This window comes from Watersipora subatra, chromosome 7 (assembly GCF_963576615.1).
Source record: "Watersipora subatra chromosome 7, tzWatSuba1.1, whole genome shotgun sequence".
In the NCBI taxonomy this organism is placed as follows: Eukaryota; Metazoa; Bryozoa; class Gymnolaemata; order Cheilostomatida; family Watersiporidae; genus Watersipora; species Watersipora subatra.
In genome coordinates this window covers 37,797,619-37,816,242 of record NC_088714.1, presented here as the reverse complement: position 1 = coordinate 37,816,242, position 18,624 = coordinate 37,797,619, and the positions used below count along the sequence as shown (strand labels likewise).

Genomic DNA, 18,624 nt, shown 5'->3' with positions numbered 1-18,624 from the left:
CTAGCTGTGGTAATCAATTTAAACAGAGTTATTAAATTTTCACTGCTACTACCAACGCTGATTGCAGTTTCTAACAAGGCGATAACGGAAACAGACTAAGGACCTATGTGTTATCGGTGAAAGCAAACACGCGCCGTATTAAAAAAGGCATAGATTTGTTTACGAAGCCGTTTTGGCTAATTGCGCAAATAAAATTTGATGTAAGTATTTCTACTCACCTTTTAATGACAAGTAATCACTGCTTGACTACAATATCTCCGGTAGGTATGGTAAGTAAGGTATGAGATGCTTTATTCTATCTATTAAATTAAAGACTTGTTATACCCCATTGTCGTGCCTCATTAGCAGAATGACACAGAAATGCCCTGTGGCCCCAGACTAAGAGCGCAGGGTGCAATAGACCGAGTTTTTGTTTACACTACCCGACGGATCCGTGTACCAAAACCCGAACTCGAAAGTCAAAACCCGAACCCGAAGGACCGGAATACCCGAAATCTCTATTACCCGATACTCGAGAGAAGATAAACCCGCGAGTTCAACGAGTATTACTACCCGTGCCCAGCACTACTATATACATCATTTTGGGCAAGTTTGGGCATATATTTTTTTCTGAGCGTTTTTACCTCGATAAATTTTTGTCGATTTCAATCGTCAATTATTTTGACGATGAGATGGCCTAAAGCAAACAACATCTCAATTGATAGAAACTAATCGATCCTTTCTGTTAAAATAAACTAAAATTTGACGCAGTCACATCTTTAAGGATTCATTTAGTCATATGAGTATCCATAAACTTGGAGTTGTTTTCTGTGTACAGCTTTCTGCCATTACAGTGCCTCACACATGAGCTCATCAACTGCCTACATTGGGTTTCTTGGCAGTACTCCCCTGGGTTGTCGACTGTAGCAAAGTTTTCTCTATCGCTGATATTTGAAGAATATCGAAACAATGTAGGCTGAATCTAGACTGCAATGTTTTGTTGCAGGGCTCCAAGCCAGCGCAGTATAAAATGTGTGAATTGTCAATGCTGGAGCCACTCGTGATATCTCCATCAGCGCTGCCCTGTAAGTGCACTCATGAGAAGTTATGTGACCTTTCATCAGGCATTGCTACCGGCTCTTCTGGTGTAACCCCGAGGGAGCCTAGTAGCTGGCAGCACATTGCTGATTTTCTCAAAAAAAGACAGAAAAATACAGGTAGGTCAGATTGCATGGTATAAAAGATGAATATCATATGGTGTGAAAGATAAAGATCATATGATGTAAAATATAAAGATCATATGGTTGGTGTGAAAGATAAATATCGTATAGTGTAAAAGATAAATATCGTATGGTGTGAAAGATAAATATCATAGGGTGTAAAAGATAAAGATCGTATGGTGTGAAAAACAAAGCATTAAAAATTACCAGCAAATCGCCCGTAATGTCCAATCACTTTGCAATTTATATAATAGCGAGTCCATCTGCTTATATTTGTTATCCTCGCACAAAAACGTATATTTATTTATACAATGAACACCATTAGTTTACTAGAAAATACAGTTTGATACTCAATAGCTGGTAATAAATAACATTTATTTTGCCGAGAGTAAATTAGTTACATAATATTCAAAGTGAGAATACGGTTGGAATCCCCAGTCTAATTCGGCAAATCGCTCTTGTTATCAAAGACATCGTACATTGCGAGTTGGAGAGTGATGACTGATACCAGCTCATCAGTACTCTTGGTGGGTAATCTAGCCACATCAAGTCAAACTGCTGAACAATATTACAAGGATATTAATGCAAAGCGTTGGTAATCCAGGGATAAAATAATACAGTGAGTGTATTTGATGAAGAACTTTGAGCTTGTATGAATGGGATAGTATCTGGTACAAAGGTTTCTAGCATATATTGAAATTGAATGTAGTAACGGCAAAATTGAAAACTCCTGGTCACTACATTACAACATACGTACATGTTTTCAGAATTGAGTCCCTTGTCACAGTTCTTGGGTGCTTTATAATGTAGTATACAGCTGTAAATAGAGAAAATGCATTATTTTAAAGAAAAGTTATCACAAATATTCGAATAATTTATATTTGTTTGACAATAGTACATATCAATCCTTTTAGCCTAGTACACAACTGTAAATAAATATACGTAGGTATGAAGGCCTTTATAATTATTGTATTCAAGGCAACTCTATGCATTTGAACTGAGAGCTTCTATGAATATTTGAAAGCACAGAATTTTTTAATGTTTCTCTCTTCTGTGACCATCATGGCTGTTATATGCAAATATTTTTTCGGTTCAATGCATAGATATAGTAAACCCTTACTATATCTATCGTTAAATGTAAACATCGCTGCTCTTACAGATGCTAACAGCAGGGGAAGTTTCAACTCCACACTGTCTGACCAGCAGCTGCTCGGTTAGTAACTTCAGTAGTACAGTAGCTCCAGTAGTCCAGTAACTTCAGTAGTCCAGCAGCTTCAGTAGTCCAGTAGCTTCAGTAGTCCAGTAGCTTCAGTAGTCCAGTAGCTTCAGTAGTCTAGTAGCCTCAGTAGTCCAGTAGCTTCAGCAGTCCAGTAGTTTCAGTAGTCCAGTAACTTCAGTAGTCCAGTAGCTTCAGTAGTCCAGTAGCTTCAGTAGTCCAGTAGCTTCAGTAGTCCAGTAGCTTCAGTAGTACAGTAGCTTCAGTAGTCCAGTAACTTCAGTTGTCCAGTAGCTTCAGTCGTCCAGTAGCTTCAGTAGTCTAGCAGCAGCAGGTGGTTCTATCATGTATGGTTGAAATATGCTCTCTAACTCATTTATGATCCATCACTTACTTCTGGAAGATAATTTATACAAATATTTAAATCGTTTTTAATATTTGTATAAAGGATCTTCCAGAGGTAAGTGATGGATCATAAATGATTTAGAGAGCATCTTTCAGCCATACACAATAGAACCGCCTGCTGTTACTAAAGCTATTGGACTACTGAAGCTACTGTACTACATATAATATAAGTTGACATATTTAAAAATATTGCATATTAAAAATATTTAATATTTATTTAGCATAAATTTGTGTACATAGTTATGCTGAAAGGTTACATCTATGTTTGAAGCATTTCAACGTTGTTCTTTATGCCCCAAAATTATTGTATAGAAAAAGCAAGCTTTCAAAAATCTGAGCGGCATTTTTTACTTTGGTCTGTTCTACTTGTAGACATCGTTGCTTGCGTTGAGGCAGCAGACAGTCTAATCAAACATCAGCAGACCGCCTCTGAACCAGGAGCTGTAAGTAAAAAAACTTTTTAAAGGTTGCTTGTCGTAAGTAGAAAGATGTATGGCATGGCTGGTTGCTTGTCGTGAGTAGACAGATGTATGGCATGGCTGATTGCTTGTCGTGAGTAGAAAGATGTATGGTATGGCTGGTTGCTTGTCGTGAGTAGAAAGATGTATGGTATGGCTGGTTGCTTGTCGTAAGTAGAAAGATGTATGGCATGGCTGGTTGCTTGTCATGAGTAGAAAGATGTATGGCATGGCTGGTTGCTTGTCGTGAGTAGACAGATGTATGGCATGGCTGGTTGCTTGTCGTGAGTAGAAAGATGTATGGCATGGCTGATTGCTTGTCGTGAGTAGACAGATGTATGGCATGGCTGGTTGCTTGTCATGAGTAGAAAGATGTATGGTATGGCTGGTTGCTTGTCGTGAGTAGAAAGATGTATGGCATGGCTGGTTGCTTGTCGTGAGTTGAAAGATGTATGGCATGGCTGGTTGCTTGTCGTGAGTAGAAAGATGTATGGCATGGCTGGTTGCTTGTCGTGAGTAGAAAGATGTATGGCATGGCTGGTTGTTTGTCGTGAGTAGAAAGATGTATGGTATGGCTGGTTGCTTGTCGTGAGTAGAAAGATGTATGGCATGGCTGGTTGCTTGTCGTAAGTAGAAAGATGTATGGCATGGCTGGTTGCTTGTCGTGAGTTGAAAGATGTATGGCATGGCTGGTTGCTTGTCGTAAGTAGAAAGATGTATGGCATGGCTGGTTGCTTGTCGTGAGTAGAAAGATGTATGGCATGGCTGGTTGCTTGTCGTAAGTAGAAAGATGTATGGCATGGCTGGTTGCTTGTCGTGAGTTGAAAGATGTATGGCATGGCTGGTTGCTTGTCGTAAGTAGAAAGATGTATGGCATGGCTGGTTGCTTGTCATGAGTAGAAAGATGTATGGCATGGCTGGTTGCTTGTCGTGAGTTGAAAGATGTATGGCATGGCTGGTTGCTTGTCGTGAGTAGAAAGATGTATGGCATGGCTGGTTGCTTGTCGTGAGTTGAAAGATGTATGGCATGGCTGGTTGCTTGTCGTAAGTAGAAAGATGTATGGCATGGCTGGTTGCTTGTCGTAAGTTGAAAGATGTATGGCATGGCTGGTTGCTTGTCGTAAGTAGAAAGATGTATGGCATGGCTGGTTGCTTGTCGTGAGTTGAAAGATGTATGGCATGGCTGGTTGCTTGTCGTAAGTAGAAAGATGTATGGCATGGCTGGTTGCTTGTCGTGAGTAGACAGATGTATGGCATGGCTGATTGCTTGTCGTGAGTTGAAAGATGTATGGCATGGCTGGTTGCTTGTCGTAAGTAGAAAGATGTATGGCATGGCTGGTTGCTTGTCGTAAGTAGAAAGATGTATGGCATGGCTGGTTGCTTGTCATGAGTAGAAAGATGTATGACATGGCTGGCTAGCTTATGATCGCATATCAAGGAAGTTTGGGCCAATAGGAAAAGGAAGGAGATTCGTATATTGCTTAGAAGCTACAGATTCGCTTAAAAATCCTTAGTTCAATCTTCAAACAATCATTATTCCTTCGAAAAATAATCACAGAAAAGATCATGCATAAAATCCTTTTGCAAATTTTATTCGGCTGAAATCAAATATTAATGCTGAAACCAAATATTAATGCTGATACCAAATATTAATGCTGAAACCAAATAATAATGCTGAAACCAAATATTAATGCTGAAACCAAATATTAATGCTGAAACCAAATATTAATGCTGAAACCAGATATTAATGCTGATACCAAATATTAATGCTGAAACCAAATAATAATGCTGAAACCAAATATTAATGCTGAAACCAAATATTAATGCTGAAACCAGATATTAATGCTGATACCAAATATTAATGCTGAAACCAAATATTAATGCTGAAACCAGATATTAATGCTGAAACCAAATATTAATGCTAAAACCAAGTATTAATGCTGAAGCCAGATATTAATGCTGAAACCAAATATTAATACTGAAACCAAATATTAATGCTGAAACCAAATATTAATGCTGAAATCAGATATTAATGCTGAAACCAAACATTAATGCTGAAACCAAATACTATTGCTGAAACCAAATATTAATGCTGAAACCAAATATTAATGCTGAAACCAAATATTAATGCTGAAACCAGATGTTAATGCTAAAACCAAATATTAATGCTGAAGCCAGGTATTAATGCTGAAACCAGATATTAATACTGAAACCAAATATTAATGCTGAAACCAAATATTAATGCTGAAACCAGATATTAATACTGAAACCAAATATTAATGCTGAAACCAAATATTAATGCTGAAACCAGATATTAATGCTGAAACCAAATATTAATGCTGAAACCAAATATTAATGCTGAAACCAGATATTAATGCTGAAACCAAATATTAATGCTGAAACCAGATATTAATGCTGAAACCAGATATTAATGCTGAAACCAAATATTAATGCTGAAACCAAATATTAATGCTGAAATCAGAATAGATACATGAAGTAAGGAATGACTGTGTGAATATTACATGTTTATTAACACAGTCAAGTTATTTATTGCTGTCAACTTATGAGATCAGCGATTTTCTTTTTGTGGTCATTTTACTTATTTATATCGGAGAATTTAGTAGTCATCATTTGTATAGTTTGGCTTTCATACAAATTTGTGAGATTAAGTTGTTTATTATAGCCTGCTATGAATAGATGCAGCAATTGTAACATGGTACTTTGAATACAAACAGGATACTGCCTACTGCAGTTGACGTCTTTAACGTTTTCTGCTCCATTTTTCAAAGGAGCTATTTATTATAAATCTATTTTTTGAAAAATAAACTTGTCGCAAAGGTTGAATCTACGTATGAATCTTTGTATGTCTTTTTGCGTTTTAGCATGCTATGGGAGGGCCTATTTTATGTTATACCATGACATGGGAGGGCCTATTTTATGTTATACCATGCTATGGGAGGGCCTATTCTATGTTATACCATGACATGGGAGGGCCTATTTTATGTTATACCATGACATGGGAGGGCCTATTTTATGTTATACCATGACATGGGAGGGCCTATTTTCAACGCAAATAAATGTGGTGAATATGTTAGATGTTCATATGAAACCCTTTTTCTTTTAATGGCATTCCGTAATGTGAAATTTGTCAGCGCTCTTCTATTCGTGGCAGTAGCTTTTAATGCTGCCATTTGATGCTGTTCTGTTTGATGCGGTCTCATTTGCTGCTGTCTCATTTGATGTTGTCCCATTCGATGCTGTTCCATTCGATGCTGTCCCATTCGATGCTGTCCCATTCGATGCTGTCCCATTTGATGCTGTCCCATTCGATGCTGTCCCGTTGGGTGCTGTCCCATTCGAAATTGTCCCGTTTGATGTTGTCCTCTCCATTCGATGCTGTCCTGTTCGATGCTGCCTTGTTCGATCCTTTGCTATATTAAGGGTGATTTGTTGCAGAATCAGGAAATGCTGCTACAGATATGGAAGCTTGTCTCAGCTCTTGAATGTGTGCTTAGCATGGGCCTCAAATCACACAAACTGGTCACTGTTGCCATGGGCAAGATTCGCACTCGTGTCAACATTTGGGATATAGTCGAAGAGTCTGCCGCATCAGCTGGTAGGTTTGAAATGGCACAACCTTTACTAGCCTGTCTTATGAGACCTTCATTCATCCTACCACCCCATTCACACCGCATCGAGGAAGTGCTTGTCAAAACTGCTCTCCTTACTATTATTGATATAATATTAAAAATTGGAATAAATTATATGCGTTTGACAATACTACATATCAATCTTTTTAGCCTAGTAGGCCTACATAACTGTAAATATATATACGTAGATATAAAGGGCTCTATAATTTTTTACTCAATTCAACTCTATGCATTTGAACCGAGTACTTCTATGGGTATTTGAAAGCACAGCATTTGTGCTTTAATCTTTCTCTCTCTCTCATTATTATATTACCGTTTTTATTATATTACCGTTTTTATTATATTACCGTTATTATTATACTACCATTATTATTAAACTACTGCTATTATTATATTACCGTTTTTATTATATTATCATTATTATTATACTACCGTTATTATTATATTACCGTTATTATTATACTACTGCTATTATTATACTACCGTTATTATTATATCACCATTTTTATTATATTACCATTATTATTATACTACCATTATTATTATATTACCGTTATTATTATACTACTGCTATTATTATACTACCGTTATTATTATATTACATGTTACAATATTTGCACTATAGGTGTAATTTTGGAATTACATTAAATTTTCTAAAATTAGAGCCACATCAGCAACTGTGGTACTGAATACTGTAACTTGAATTCCACCTGCTTATCGCTTGTGAATCTTTTAAGGTTACAATTTCCAATCATCGAATGATCCTTCATTGACCCAGTTCTCCCAGAGATAAGCGTCATGGGAGATTCTTTCTTTGAAGTACACGTGTGTAGTTTCATTAATTGCGAATACTTTGAAAGACAATTATGCAGTGGGTGTTAAGAAAGACAGGATATCTCAAAGATAGTTTTGACTCTTTTGGAGATAAAGATAATACAACATGTGGTTGCTGGTTTTTAAAATATAGGCTATCATTCCTAGGTTTAAAGGTCGTAATTATTGCTGAAAAGCATGAACGATTAATAATGAAGCAGAGTTTGGCTGTCGCTATAATAGCCGTCGGCATTTCCAAGCTTTGACATTCATTAGAGACGGCCAGCTGAGGCACATGGAAAAAGAAAAATGCTGATATCATCAAATGATTGATCTTTCAAAGCAATTAGGCGAGCTGACCACTCTCAGATGCTAGTGCCAGTTGAGTGTTTTATAATTGCCAGCTAATCAACTTTCCCTATATTATCTTGCAGGCAAGCTCACGGGCAACTTTTCACAGATTATATCTGAAGTCTCAAAATACCAGCTGAACGACACTAGCATCAAGTTCTGTCTATTCATAGTCGGTCTGATGAAGTAAGTGAATAACTAGTTCACTACTAATAATTTCACTACTAGTAGTGAACTTACTAGTAGTGAAATTACTAGCAGTGAACTTATTAGTAGGAAACTTATTAGTAGGAAACTTATTAGTAGGAAACTTATTAGTAGGAAACTTATTAGTAGGAAACTTATTAGTAGGAAACTTATTAGTAGGAAACTTATTAGTAGGAAACTTATTAGTAGGAAACTTATTAGTAGCGAACTTATTAGTAGGAAAATTATTAGTAGGAAACTTATTAGTAGGAAACTTATTAGTAGGAAACTTATTAGTAGGAAACTTATTAGTAGGAAACTTATTAGTAGGAAACTTATTAGTAGGAAACTTATTAGTAGGAAACTTATTAGTAGGAAACTTATTAGTAGGAAACTTATTAGTAGGAAACTTATTAGTAGGAAACTTATTAGTAGCGAACTTATTAGTAGCGAACTTATTAGTAGCGAACTTACTAGTAGCGAACTTACTAGTAGCGAACTTATTAGTAGCGAACTTACTAGTAGCGAACTTACTAGTAGCGAACTTACTAGTAGCGAACTTACTAGTAGCGAACTTACTAGTAGCGAACTTGTTAGTATCGAACTTGTTAGTAGGAAACTTATTAGTAGGAAACTTATTAGTAGGAAACTTATTAGTAGGAAACTTATTAGTAGGAAACTTATTAGTAGGAAACTTATTAGTAGGAAACTTATTAGTAGGAAACTTATTAGTAGGAAACTTATTAGTAGGAAACTTATTAGTAGGAAACTTATTAGTAGGAAACTTATTAGTAGCGAACTTATTAGTAGGAAACTTATTAGTAGGAAACTTATTATTAGCGAACTTATTAGTAGGAAACTTATTAGTAGGAAACTTATTATTAGCGAACGTATTAGTAGGAAACTTATTAGTAGGAAACTTATTAGTAGGAAACTTATTAGTAGCGAACTTACTAGTAGCGAACTTATTAGTAGCGAACTTATTAGTAGGAAACTTATTAGTAGGAAACTTATTAGTAAGAAACTTATTAGTAGCGAACTTACTAGTAGCGAACTTATTAGTAGCGAACTTATTAGTAGGAAACTTATTAGTAGGAAACTTATTAGTAGGAAACTTATTATTAGCGAACTTATTAGTAGGAAACTTATTAGTAGGAAACTTATTAGTAGGAAACTTATTAGTAGCGAACTTACTAGTAGCGAACTTATTAGTAGCGAACTTATTAGCAGCGAACTTACTAGTAGCGAACTTACTAGTAGCGAACTTATTAGTAGCGAACTTACTAGTAGCGAACTTACTAGTAGCGAACTTACTAGTAGCGAACTTACTAGTAGCGAACTTACTAGTAGCGAACTTGTTAGTATCGAACTTGTTAGTAGGAAACTTATTAGTAGGAAACTTATTAGTAGGAAACTTATTAGTAGGAAACTTATTAGTAGCGAACTTATTAGTAGGAAACTTATTAGTAGGAAACTTATTATTAGCGAACTTATTAGTAGGAAACTTATTAGTAGGAAACTTATTAGTAGGAAACTTATTAGTAGGAAACTTATTAGTAGGAAACTTATTAGTAGGAAACTTATTAGTAGGAAACTTATTAGTAGGAAACTTATTAGTAGGAAACTTATTAGTAGGAAACTTACTAGTAGCGAACTTATTAGTAGGAAACTTATTAGTAGGAAACTTATTAGTAGGAAACTTATTAGTAGCGAACTTATTAGTAGGAAACTTATTAGTAGCGAACTTATTAGTAGCGAACTTATTAGTAGGAAACTTATTAGCAGCGAACTTATTAGTAGGAAACTTATTAGTAGGAAACTTATTATTAGCGAACTTATTAGTAGGAAACTTATTAGTAGCGAACTTATTAGTAGAGAACTTATTAGTAGGAAACTTATTAGCAGCGAACTTATTAGTAGCGAACTTATTAGTAGCGAACTTATTAGTAGGAAACTTATTAGTAGGAAACTTATTAGTAGGAAACTTATTAGTAGGAAACTTATTAGTAGGAAACTTATTAGTAGGAAACTTATTAGTAGGAAACTTATTAGTAGCGAACTTATTAGTAGCGAACTTATTAGTAGGAAACTTATTAGCAGCGAACTTATTAGTAGCGAACTTATTAGTAGCGAACTTATTAGTAGGAAACTTATTAGTAGGAAACTTATTAGTAGGAAACTTATTAGTAGGAAACTTATTATTAGCGAACTTATTAGTAGGAAACTTATTAGTAGGAAACTTATTAGTAGGAAACTTATTAGTAGGAAACTTATTAGTAGCGAACTTATTAGTAGCGAACTTATTAGTAGGAAACTTATTAGCAGCGAACTTATTAGTAGCGAACTTATTAGTAGCGAACTTATTAGTAGGAAACTTATTAGTAGGAAACTTATTAGTAGGAAACTTATTAGTAGGAAACTTATTAGTAGGAAACTTATTAGTAGGAAACTTATTAGTAGGAAACTTATTAGTAGGAAACTTATTAGTAGGAAACTGATTAGTAGGAAACTTATTAGTAGGAAACTTATTAGTAGGAAACTTATTAGTAGCGAACTTATTAGTAGCGAACTTATTAGTAGGAAACTTATTAGTAGGAAACTTACTAGTAGCGAACTTATTAGTAGGAAACTTATTAGTAGCGAACTTATTAGTAGCGAACTTACTAGTAGCGAACTTATTAGTAGGAAACTTATTAGTAGGAAACTTATTAGTAGGAAACTTATTAGTAGGAAACTTATTAGTAGCGAACTTATTAGTAGGAAACTTATTAGTAGGAAACTTACTAGTAGCGAACTTATTAGTAGGAAACTTATTAGTAGGAAACTTATTAGTAGGAAACTTATTAGTAGGAAACTTATTAGTAGGAAACTTATTATTAGCGAACTTATTAGTAGGAAACTTATTAGTAGGAAACTTATTAGTAGGAAACTTATTAGTAGGAAACTTATTAGTAGGAAACTTATTAGTAGCGAACTTATTAGCAGCGAACTTTTTAGTAGCGAACTTATTATTAGCGAACTTACTAGTAGCGAACTTACTAGTAGCGAACTTATTAGTAGCGAACTTATTAGTAGCGAACTTATTAGTAGCGAACTTACTAGTAGGAAACTTATTAGTAGCGAACTTATTAGTAGGAAACTTATTAGTAGCGAACTTATTAGTAGCGAACTTATTAGCAGCGAACTTATTAGCAGCGAACTTTTTAGTAGCGAACTTATTAGTAGGAAACTTACTAGTAGCGAACTTATTAGTAGCGAACTTACTAGTAGCGAACTTATTAGTAGCGAACTTATTAGTAGCGAACTTATTAGTAGGAAACTTATTAGTAGCGAACTTATTAGTAGCGAACTTATTAGTAGCGAACTTATTATTAGCGAACTTACTAGTAGCGAACTTACTAGTAGCGAACTTATTAGTAGCGAACTTATTAGTAGCGAACTTACTAGTGGCGAACTTACTAGTAGCGAACTTACTAGTAGCGAACTTACTAGTAGCGAACTTATTAGCAGCGAACTTATTAGCAGCGAACTTTTTAGTAGCGAACTTATTATTAGCGAACTTACTAGTAGCGAACTTACTAGTAGCGAACTTGTTAGTAGCGAACTTATTAGTAGCGAGCTTATTAGCAGCGAACTTTTTAGTAGCGAACTTATTATTAGCGAACTTACTAGTAGCGAACTTACTAGTAGCGAACTTATTAGTAGCGAACTTATTAGTAGCGAACTTATTAGTAGCGAACTTACTAGTAGGAAACTTATTAGTAGCGAACTTATTAGTAGGAAACTTATTAGTAGCGAACTTATTAGTAGCGAACTTATTAGCAGCGAACTTATTAGCAGCGAACTTTGTAGTAGCGAACTTATTATTAGCGAACTTACTAGTAGCGAACTTATTAGTAGCGAACTTATTAGTAGCGAACTTATTAGCAGCGAACTTATTAGCAGCGAACTTTTTAGTAGCGAACTTATTATTAGCGAACTTACTAGTAGCGAACTTACTAGTAGCGAACTTGTTAGTAGCGAACTTATTAGTAGGAAACTTACTAGTAGCGAACTTATTAGCAGCGAACTTATTAGCAGCGAACTTACTAGTAGCGAACTTATTAGTAGCGAACTTACTAGTAGCGAACTTACTAGTAGCGAACTTATTAGTAGCGAACTTATTAGTAGCGAACTTATTAGTAGGAAACTTATTAGTATCGAACTTACTAGTAGCGAACTTACTAGTAGCGAACTTGTTAGTAGCGAACTTATTAGTAGGAAACTTACTAGTAGCGAACTTATTAGCAGCGAACTTATTAGCAGCGAACTTACTAGTAGCGAACTTATTAGTAGCGAACTTACTAGTAGCGAACTTACTAGTAGCGAACTTATTAGTAGCGAACTTATTAGTAGCGAACTTATTAGTAGCGAACTTATTATTAGCGAACTTACTAGTAGCGAACTTACTAGTAGCGAACTTATTAGTAGCGAACTTATTAGTAGCGAACTTACTAGTAGCGAACTTATTAGTAGCGAACTTACTAGTAGCGAACTTACTAGTAGCGAACTTACTAGTAGCGAACTTACTAGTAGCGAACTTACTAGTAGCGAACTTATTAGTAGCGAACTTACTAGTAGCGAACTTACTAGTAGCGAACTTATTAGCAGCGAACTTATTAGCAGCGAACTTTTTAGTAGCGAACTTATTATTAGCGAACTTACTAGTAGCGAACTTACTAGTAGCGAACTTATTAGTAGCGAACTTATTAGTAGCGAACTTATTAGCAGCGAACTTATTAGCAGCGAACTTTTTAGTAGCGAACTTATTATTAGCGAACTTACTAGTAGCGAACTTACTAGTAGCGAACTTACTAGTAGGAAACTTATTAGTAGCGAACTTATTAGTAGGAAACTTATTAGTAGCGAACTTATTAGTAGCGAACTTATTATTAGCGAACTTACTAGTAGCGAACTTATTAGTAGCGAACTTATTAGTAGCGAACTTACTAGTAGCGAACTTATTAGCAGCGAACTTATTAGCAGCGAACTTTTTAGTAGCGAACTTATTAGCAGCGAACTTATTAGTAGCGAACTTACTAGTAGCGAACTTACTAGTATCGAACTTACTAGTAGCGAACTTACTAGTAGCGAACTTACTAGTAGCGAACTTACTAGTAGCGAACTTACTAGTAGCGAACTTATTAGTATCGAACTTATTAGTAGCGAACTTATTAGCAGCGAACTTATTAGTAGGAAACTTATTAGTAGGAAACTTATTAGTAGCGAACTTACTAGTAGCGAACTTACTAGTATCGAACTTACTAGTAGCGAACTTACTAGTAGCGAACTTACTAGTAGCGAACTTACTAGTAGCGAACTTATTAGTAGCGAACTTATTAGTAGCGAACTTACTAGTAGCGAACTTATTAGCAGCGAACTTATTAGCAGCGAACTTTTTAGTAGCGAACTTATTAGCAGCGAACTTATTAGTAGCGAACTTACTAGTAGCGAACTTACTAGTATCGAACTTACTAGTAGCGAACTTACTAGTAGCGAACTTACTAGTAGCGAACTTACTAGTAGCGAACTTATTATTAGCGAACTAACTAGTAGCGAACTTACTAGTAGCGAACTTATTAGTATCGAACTTACTAGTAGCGAACTTACTAGTAGCGAACTTACTAGTAGCGAACTTACTAGTAGCGAACTTACTAGTAGCGAACTTACTAGTAGCGAACTTACTAGTAGCGAACTTATTAGTATCGAACTTATTAGTAGCGAACTTATTAGTAGCGAACTTATTAGCAGCGAACTTATTAGCAGCGAACTTATTAGCAGCGAACTTATTATTAGCGAACTTACTAGTAGCGAACTTACTAGTAGCGAACTTATTAGTAGCGAACTTGTTAGTAGGAAACTTATTAGTAGGAAACTTATTAGTAGGAAACTTATTAGTAGGAAACTTATTAGTAGGAAACTTATTAGTAGCGAACTTATTAGTAGCGAACTTATTAGTAGCGAACTTACTAGTAGCGAACTTACTAGTAGCGAACTTATTAGTAGCGAACTTACTAGTAGCGAACTTACTAGTAGCGAACTTACTAGTAGCGAACTTACTAGTAGCGAACTTACTAGTAGCGAACTTGTTAGTATCGAACTTGTTAGTAGGAAACTTATTAGTAGGAAACTTATTAGTAGGAAACTTATTAGTAGGAAACTTATTAGTAGGAAACTTATTAGTAGGAAACTTATTAGTAGGAAACTTATTAGTAGGAAACTTATTAGTAGGAAACTTATTAGTAGGAAACTTATTAGTAGGAAACTTATTAGTAGGAAACTTATTAGTAGCGAACTTATTAGTAGGAAACTTATTAGTAGGAAACTTATTATTAGCGAACTTATTAGTAGGAAACTTATTAGTAGGAAACTTATTATTAGCGAACGTATTAGTAGGAAACTTATTAGTAGGAAACTTATTAGTAGGAAACTTATTAGTAGCGAACTTACTAGTAGCGAACTTATTAGTAGCGAACTTATTAGTAGGAAACTTATTAGTAGGAAACTTATTAGTAAGAAACTTATTAGTAGCGAACTTACTAGTAGCGAACTTATTAGTAGCGAACTTATTAGTAGGAAACTTATTAGTAGGAAACTTATTAGTAGGAAACTTATTATTAGCGAACTTATTAGTAGGAAACTTATTAGTAGGAAACTTATTAGTAGGAAACTTATTAGTAGCGAACTTACTAGTAGCGAACTTATTAGTAGCGAACTTATTAGCAGCGAACTTACTAGTAGCGAACTTACTAGTAGCGAACTTATTAGTAGCGAACTTACTAGTAGCGAACTTACTAGTAGCGAACTTACTAGTAGCGAACTTACTAGTAGCGAACTTACTAGTAGCGAACTTGTTAGTATCGAACTTGTTAGTAGGAAACTTATTAGTAGGAAACTTATTAGTAGGAAACTTATTAGTAGGAAACTTATTAGTAGCGAACTTATTAGTAGGAAACTTATTAGTAGGAAACTTATTATTAGCGAACTTATTAGTAGGAAACTTATTAGTAGGAAACTTATTAGTAGGAAACTTATTAGTAGGAAACTTATTAGTAGGAAACTTATTAGTAGGAAACTTATTAGTAGGAAACTTATTAGTAGGAAACTTATTAGTAGGAAACTTATTAGTAGGAAACTTACTAGTAGCGAACTTATTAGTAGGAAACTTATTAGTAGGAAACTTATTAGTAGGAAACTTATTAGTAGCGAACTTATTAGTAGGAAACTTATTAGTAGCGAACTTATTAGTAGCGAACTTATTAGTAGGAAACTTATTAGCAGCGAACTTATTAGTAGGAAACTTATTAGTAGGAAACTTATTATTAGCGAACTTATTAGTAGGAAACTTATTAGTAGCGAACTTATTAGTAGAGAACTTATTAGTAGGAAACTTATTAGCAGCGAACTTATTAGTAGCGAACTTATTAGTAGCGAACTTATTAGTAGGAAACTTATTAGTAGGAAACTTATTAGTAGGAAACTTATTAGTAGGAAACTTATTAGTAGGAAACTTATTAGTAGGAAACTTATTAGTAGGAAACTTATTAGTAGCGAACTTATTAGTAGCGAACTTATTAGTAGGAAACTTATTAGCAGCGAACTTATTAGTAGCGAACTTATTAGTAGCGAACTTATTAGTAGGAAACTTATTAGTAGGAAACTTATTAGTAGGAAACTTATTAGTAGGAAACTTATTATTAGCGAACTTATTAGTAGGAAACTTATTAGTAGGAAACTTATTAGTAGGAAACTTATTAGTAGGAAACTTATTAGTAGGAAACTTATTAGTAGCGAACTTATTAGTAGCGAACTTATTAGTAGGAAACTTATTAGCAGCGAACTTATTAGTAGCGAACTTATTAGTAGCGAACTTATTAGTAGGAAACTTATTAGTAGGAAACTTATTAGTAGGAAACTTATTAGTAGGAAACTTATTAGTAGGAAACTTATTAGTAGGAAACTTATTAGTAGGAAACTTATTAGTAGGAAACTTATTAGTAGGAAACTGATTAGTAGGAAACTTATTAGTAGGAAACTTATTAGTAGGAAACTTATTAGTAGCGAACTTATTAGTAGGAAACTTATTAGTAGGAAACTTACTAGTAGCGAACTTATTAGTAGGAAACTTATTAGTAGCGAACTTATTAGTAGCGAACTTACTAGTAGCGAACTTATTAGTAGGAAACTTATTAGTAGGAAACTTATTAGTAGGAAACTTATTAGTAGGAAACTTATTAGTAGCGAACTTATTAGTAGGAAACTTATTAGTAGGAAACTTACTAGTAGCGAACTTATTAGTAGGAAACTTATTAGTAGGAAACTTATTAGTAGGAAACTTATTAGTAGGAAACTTATTAGTAGGAAACTTATTATTAGCGAACTTATTAGTAGGAAACTTATTAGTAGGAAACTTATTAGTAGGAAACTTATTAGTAGGAAACTTATTAGTAGGAAACTTATTAGTAGCGAACTTATTAGCAGCGAACTTTTTAGTAGCGAACTTATTATTAGCGAACTTACTAGTAGCGAACTTACTAGTAGCGAACTTATTAGTAGCGAACTTATTAGTAGCGAACTTATTAGTAGCGAACTTACTAGTAGGAAACTTATTAGTAGCGAACTTATTAGTAGGAAACTTATTAGTAGCGAACTTATTAGTAGCGAACTTATTAGCAGCGAACTTATTAGCAGCGAACTTTTTAGTAGCGAACTTATTAGTAGGAAACTTACTAGTAGCGAACTTATTAGTAGCGAACTTACTAGTAGCGAACTTATTAGTAGCGAACTTATTAGTAGCGAACTTATTAGTAGGAAACTTATTAGTAGCGAACTTATTAGTAGCGAACTTATTAGTAGCGAACTTATTATTAGCGAACTTACTAGTAGCGAACTTACTAGTAGCGAACTTATTAGTAGCGAACTTATTAGTAGCGAACTTACTAGTGGCGAACTTACTAGTAGCGAACTTACTAGTAGCGAACTTACTAGTAGCGAACTTATTAGCAGCGAACTTATTAGCAGCGAACTTTTTAGTAGCGAACTTATTATTAGCGAACTTACTAGTAGCGAACTTACTAGTAGCGAACTTGTTAGTAGCGAACTTATTAGTAGCGAACTTATTAGCAGCGAACTTTTTAGTAGCGAACTTATTATTAGCGAACTTACTAGTAGCGAACTTACTAGTAGCGAACTTATTAGTAGCGAACTTATTAGTAGCGAACTTATTAGTAGCGAACTTACTAGTAGGAAACTTATTAGTAGCGAACTTATTAGTAGGAAACTTATTAGTAGCGAACTTATTAGTAGCGAACTTATTAGCAGCGAACTTATTAGCAGCGAACTTTGTAGTAGCGAACTTATTATTAGCGAACTTACTAGTAGCGAACTTATTAGTAGCGAACTTATTAGTAGCGAACTTATTAGCAGCGAACTTATTAGCAGCGAACTTTTTAGTAGCGAACTTATTATTAGCGAACTTACTAGTAGCGAACTTACTAGTAGCGAACTTGTTAGTAGCGAACTTATTAGTAGGAAACTTACTAGTAGCGAACTTATTAGCAGCGAACTTATTAGCAGCGAACTTACTAGTAGCGAACTTATTAGTAGCGAACTTACTAGTAGCGAACTTACTAGTAGCGAACTTATTAGTAGCGAACTTATTAGTAGCGAACTTATTAGTAGGAAACTTATTAGTATCGAACTTACTAGTAGCGAACTTACTAGTAGCGAACTTGTTAGTAGCGAACTTATTAGTAGGAAACTTACTAGTAGCGAACTTATTAGCAGCGAACTTATTAGCAGCGAACTTACTAGTAGCGAACTTATTAGTAGCGAACTTACTAGTAGCGAACTTACTAGTAGCGAACTTATTAGTAGCGAACTTATTAGTAGCGAACTTATTAGTAGCGAACTTATTATTAGCGAACTTACTAGTAGCGAACTTACTAGTAGCGAACTTATTAGTAGCGAACTTATTAGTAGCGAACTTACTAGTAGCGAACTTATTAGTAGCGAACTTACTAGTAGCGAACTTACTAGTAGCGAACTTACTAGTAGCGAACTTACTAGTAGCGAACTTACTAGTAGCGAACTTATTAGTAGCGAACTTACTAGTAGCGAACTTACTAGTAGCGAACTTATTAGCAGCGAACTTATTAGCAGCGAACTTTTTAGTAGCGAACTTATTATTAGCGAACTTACTAGTAGCGAACTTACTAGTAGCGAACTTATTAGTAGCGAACTTATTAGTAGCGAACTTATTAGCAGCGAACTTATTAGCAGCGAACTTTTTAGTAGCGAACTTATTA

The 18,624-nt window shown here is 34.7% G+C and overlaps 1 protein-coding gene across 3 annotated transcripts in view; it reads left to right on the top strand.

Moving 5' to 3' along the window:
- Positions 1 to 18,624, top strand: part of LOC137399268 (uncharacterized) — a 62,123-nt gene that overhangs the window by 27,006 nt on the left and 16,493 nt on the right. For 2 of the 3 annotated variants that reach the window (XM_068085304.1, XM_068085305.1), the window contains 5 exons: positions 986 to 1,196; positions 2,359 to 2,412; positions 3,193 to 3,263; positions 6,735 to 6,894; positions 8,176 to 8,278. In XM_068085304.1, coding sequence (XP_067941405.1) covers positions 986 to 1,196; positions 2,359 to 2,412; positions 3,193 to 3,263; positions 6,735 to 6,894; positions 8,176 to 8,278 — 599 coding nt within the window. Of the gene's footprint in view, positions 1 to 985; positions 1,201 to 2,358; positions 2,413 to 3,192; positions 3,264 to 6,734; positions 6,895 to 8,175; positions 8,279 to 18,624 lie in introns of all 3 variants that reach the window. The other variant, XM_068085306.1, reaches the window with a different exon arrangement.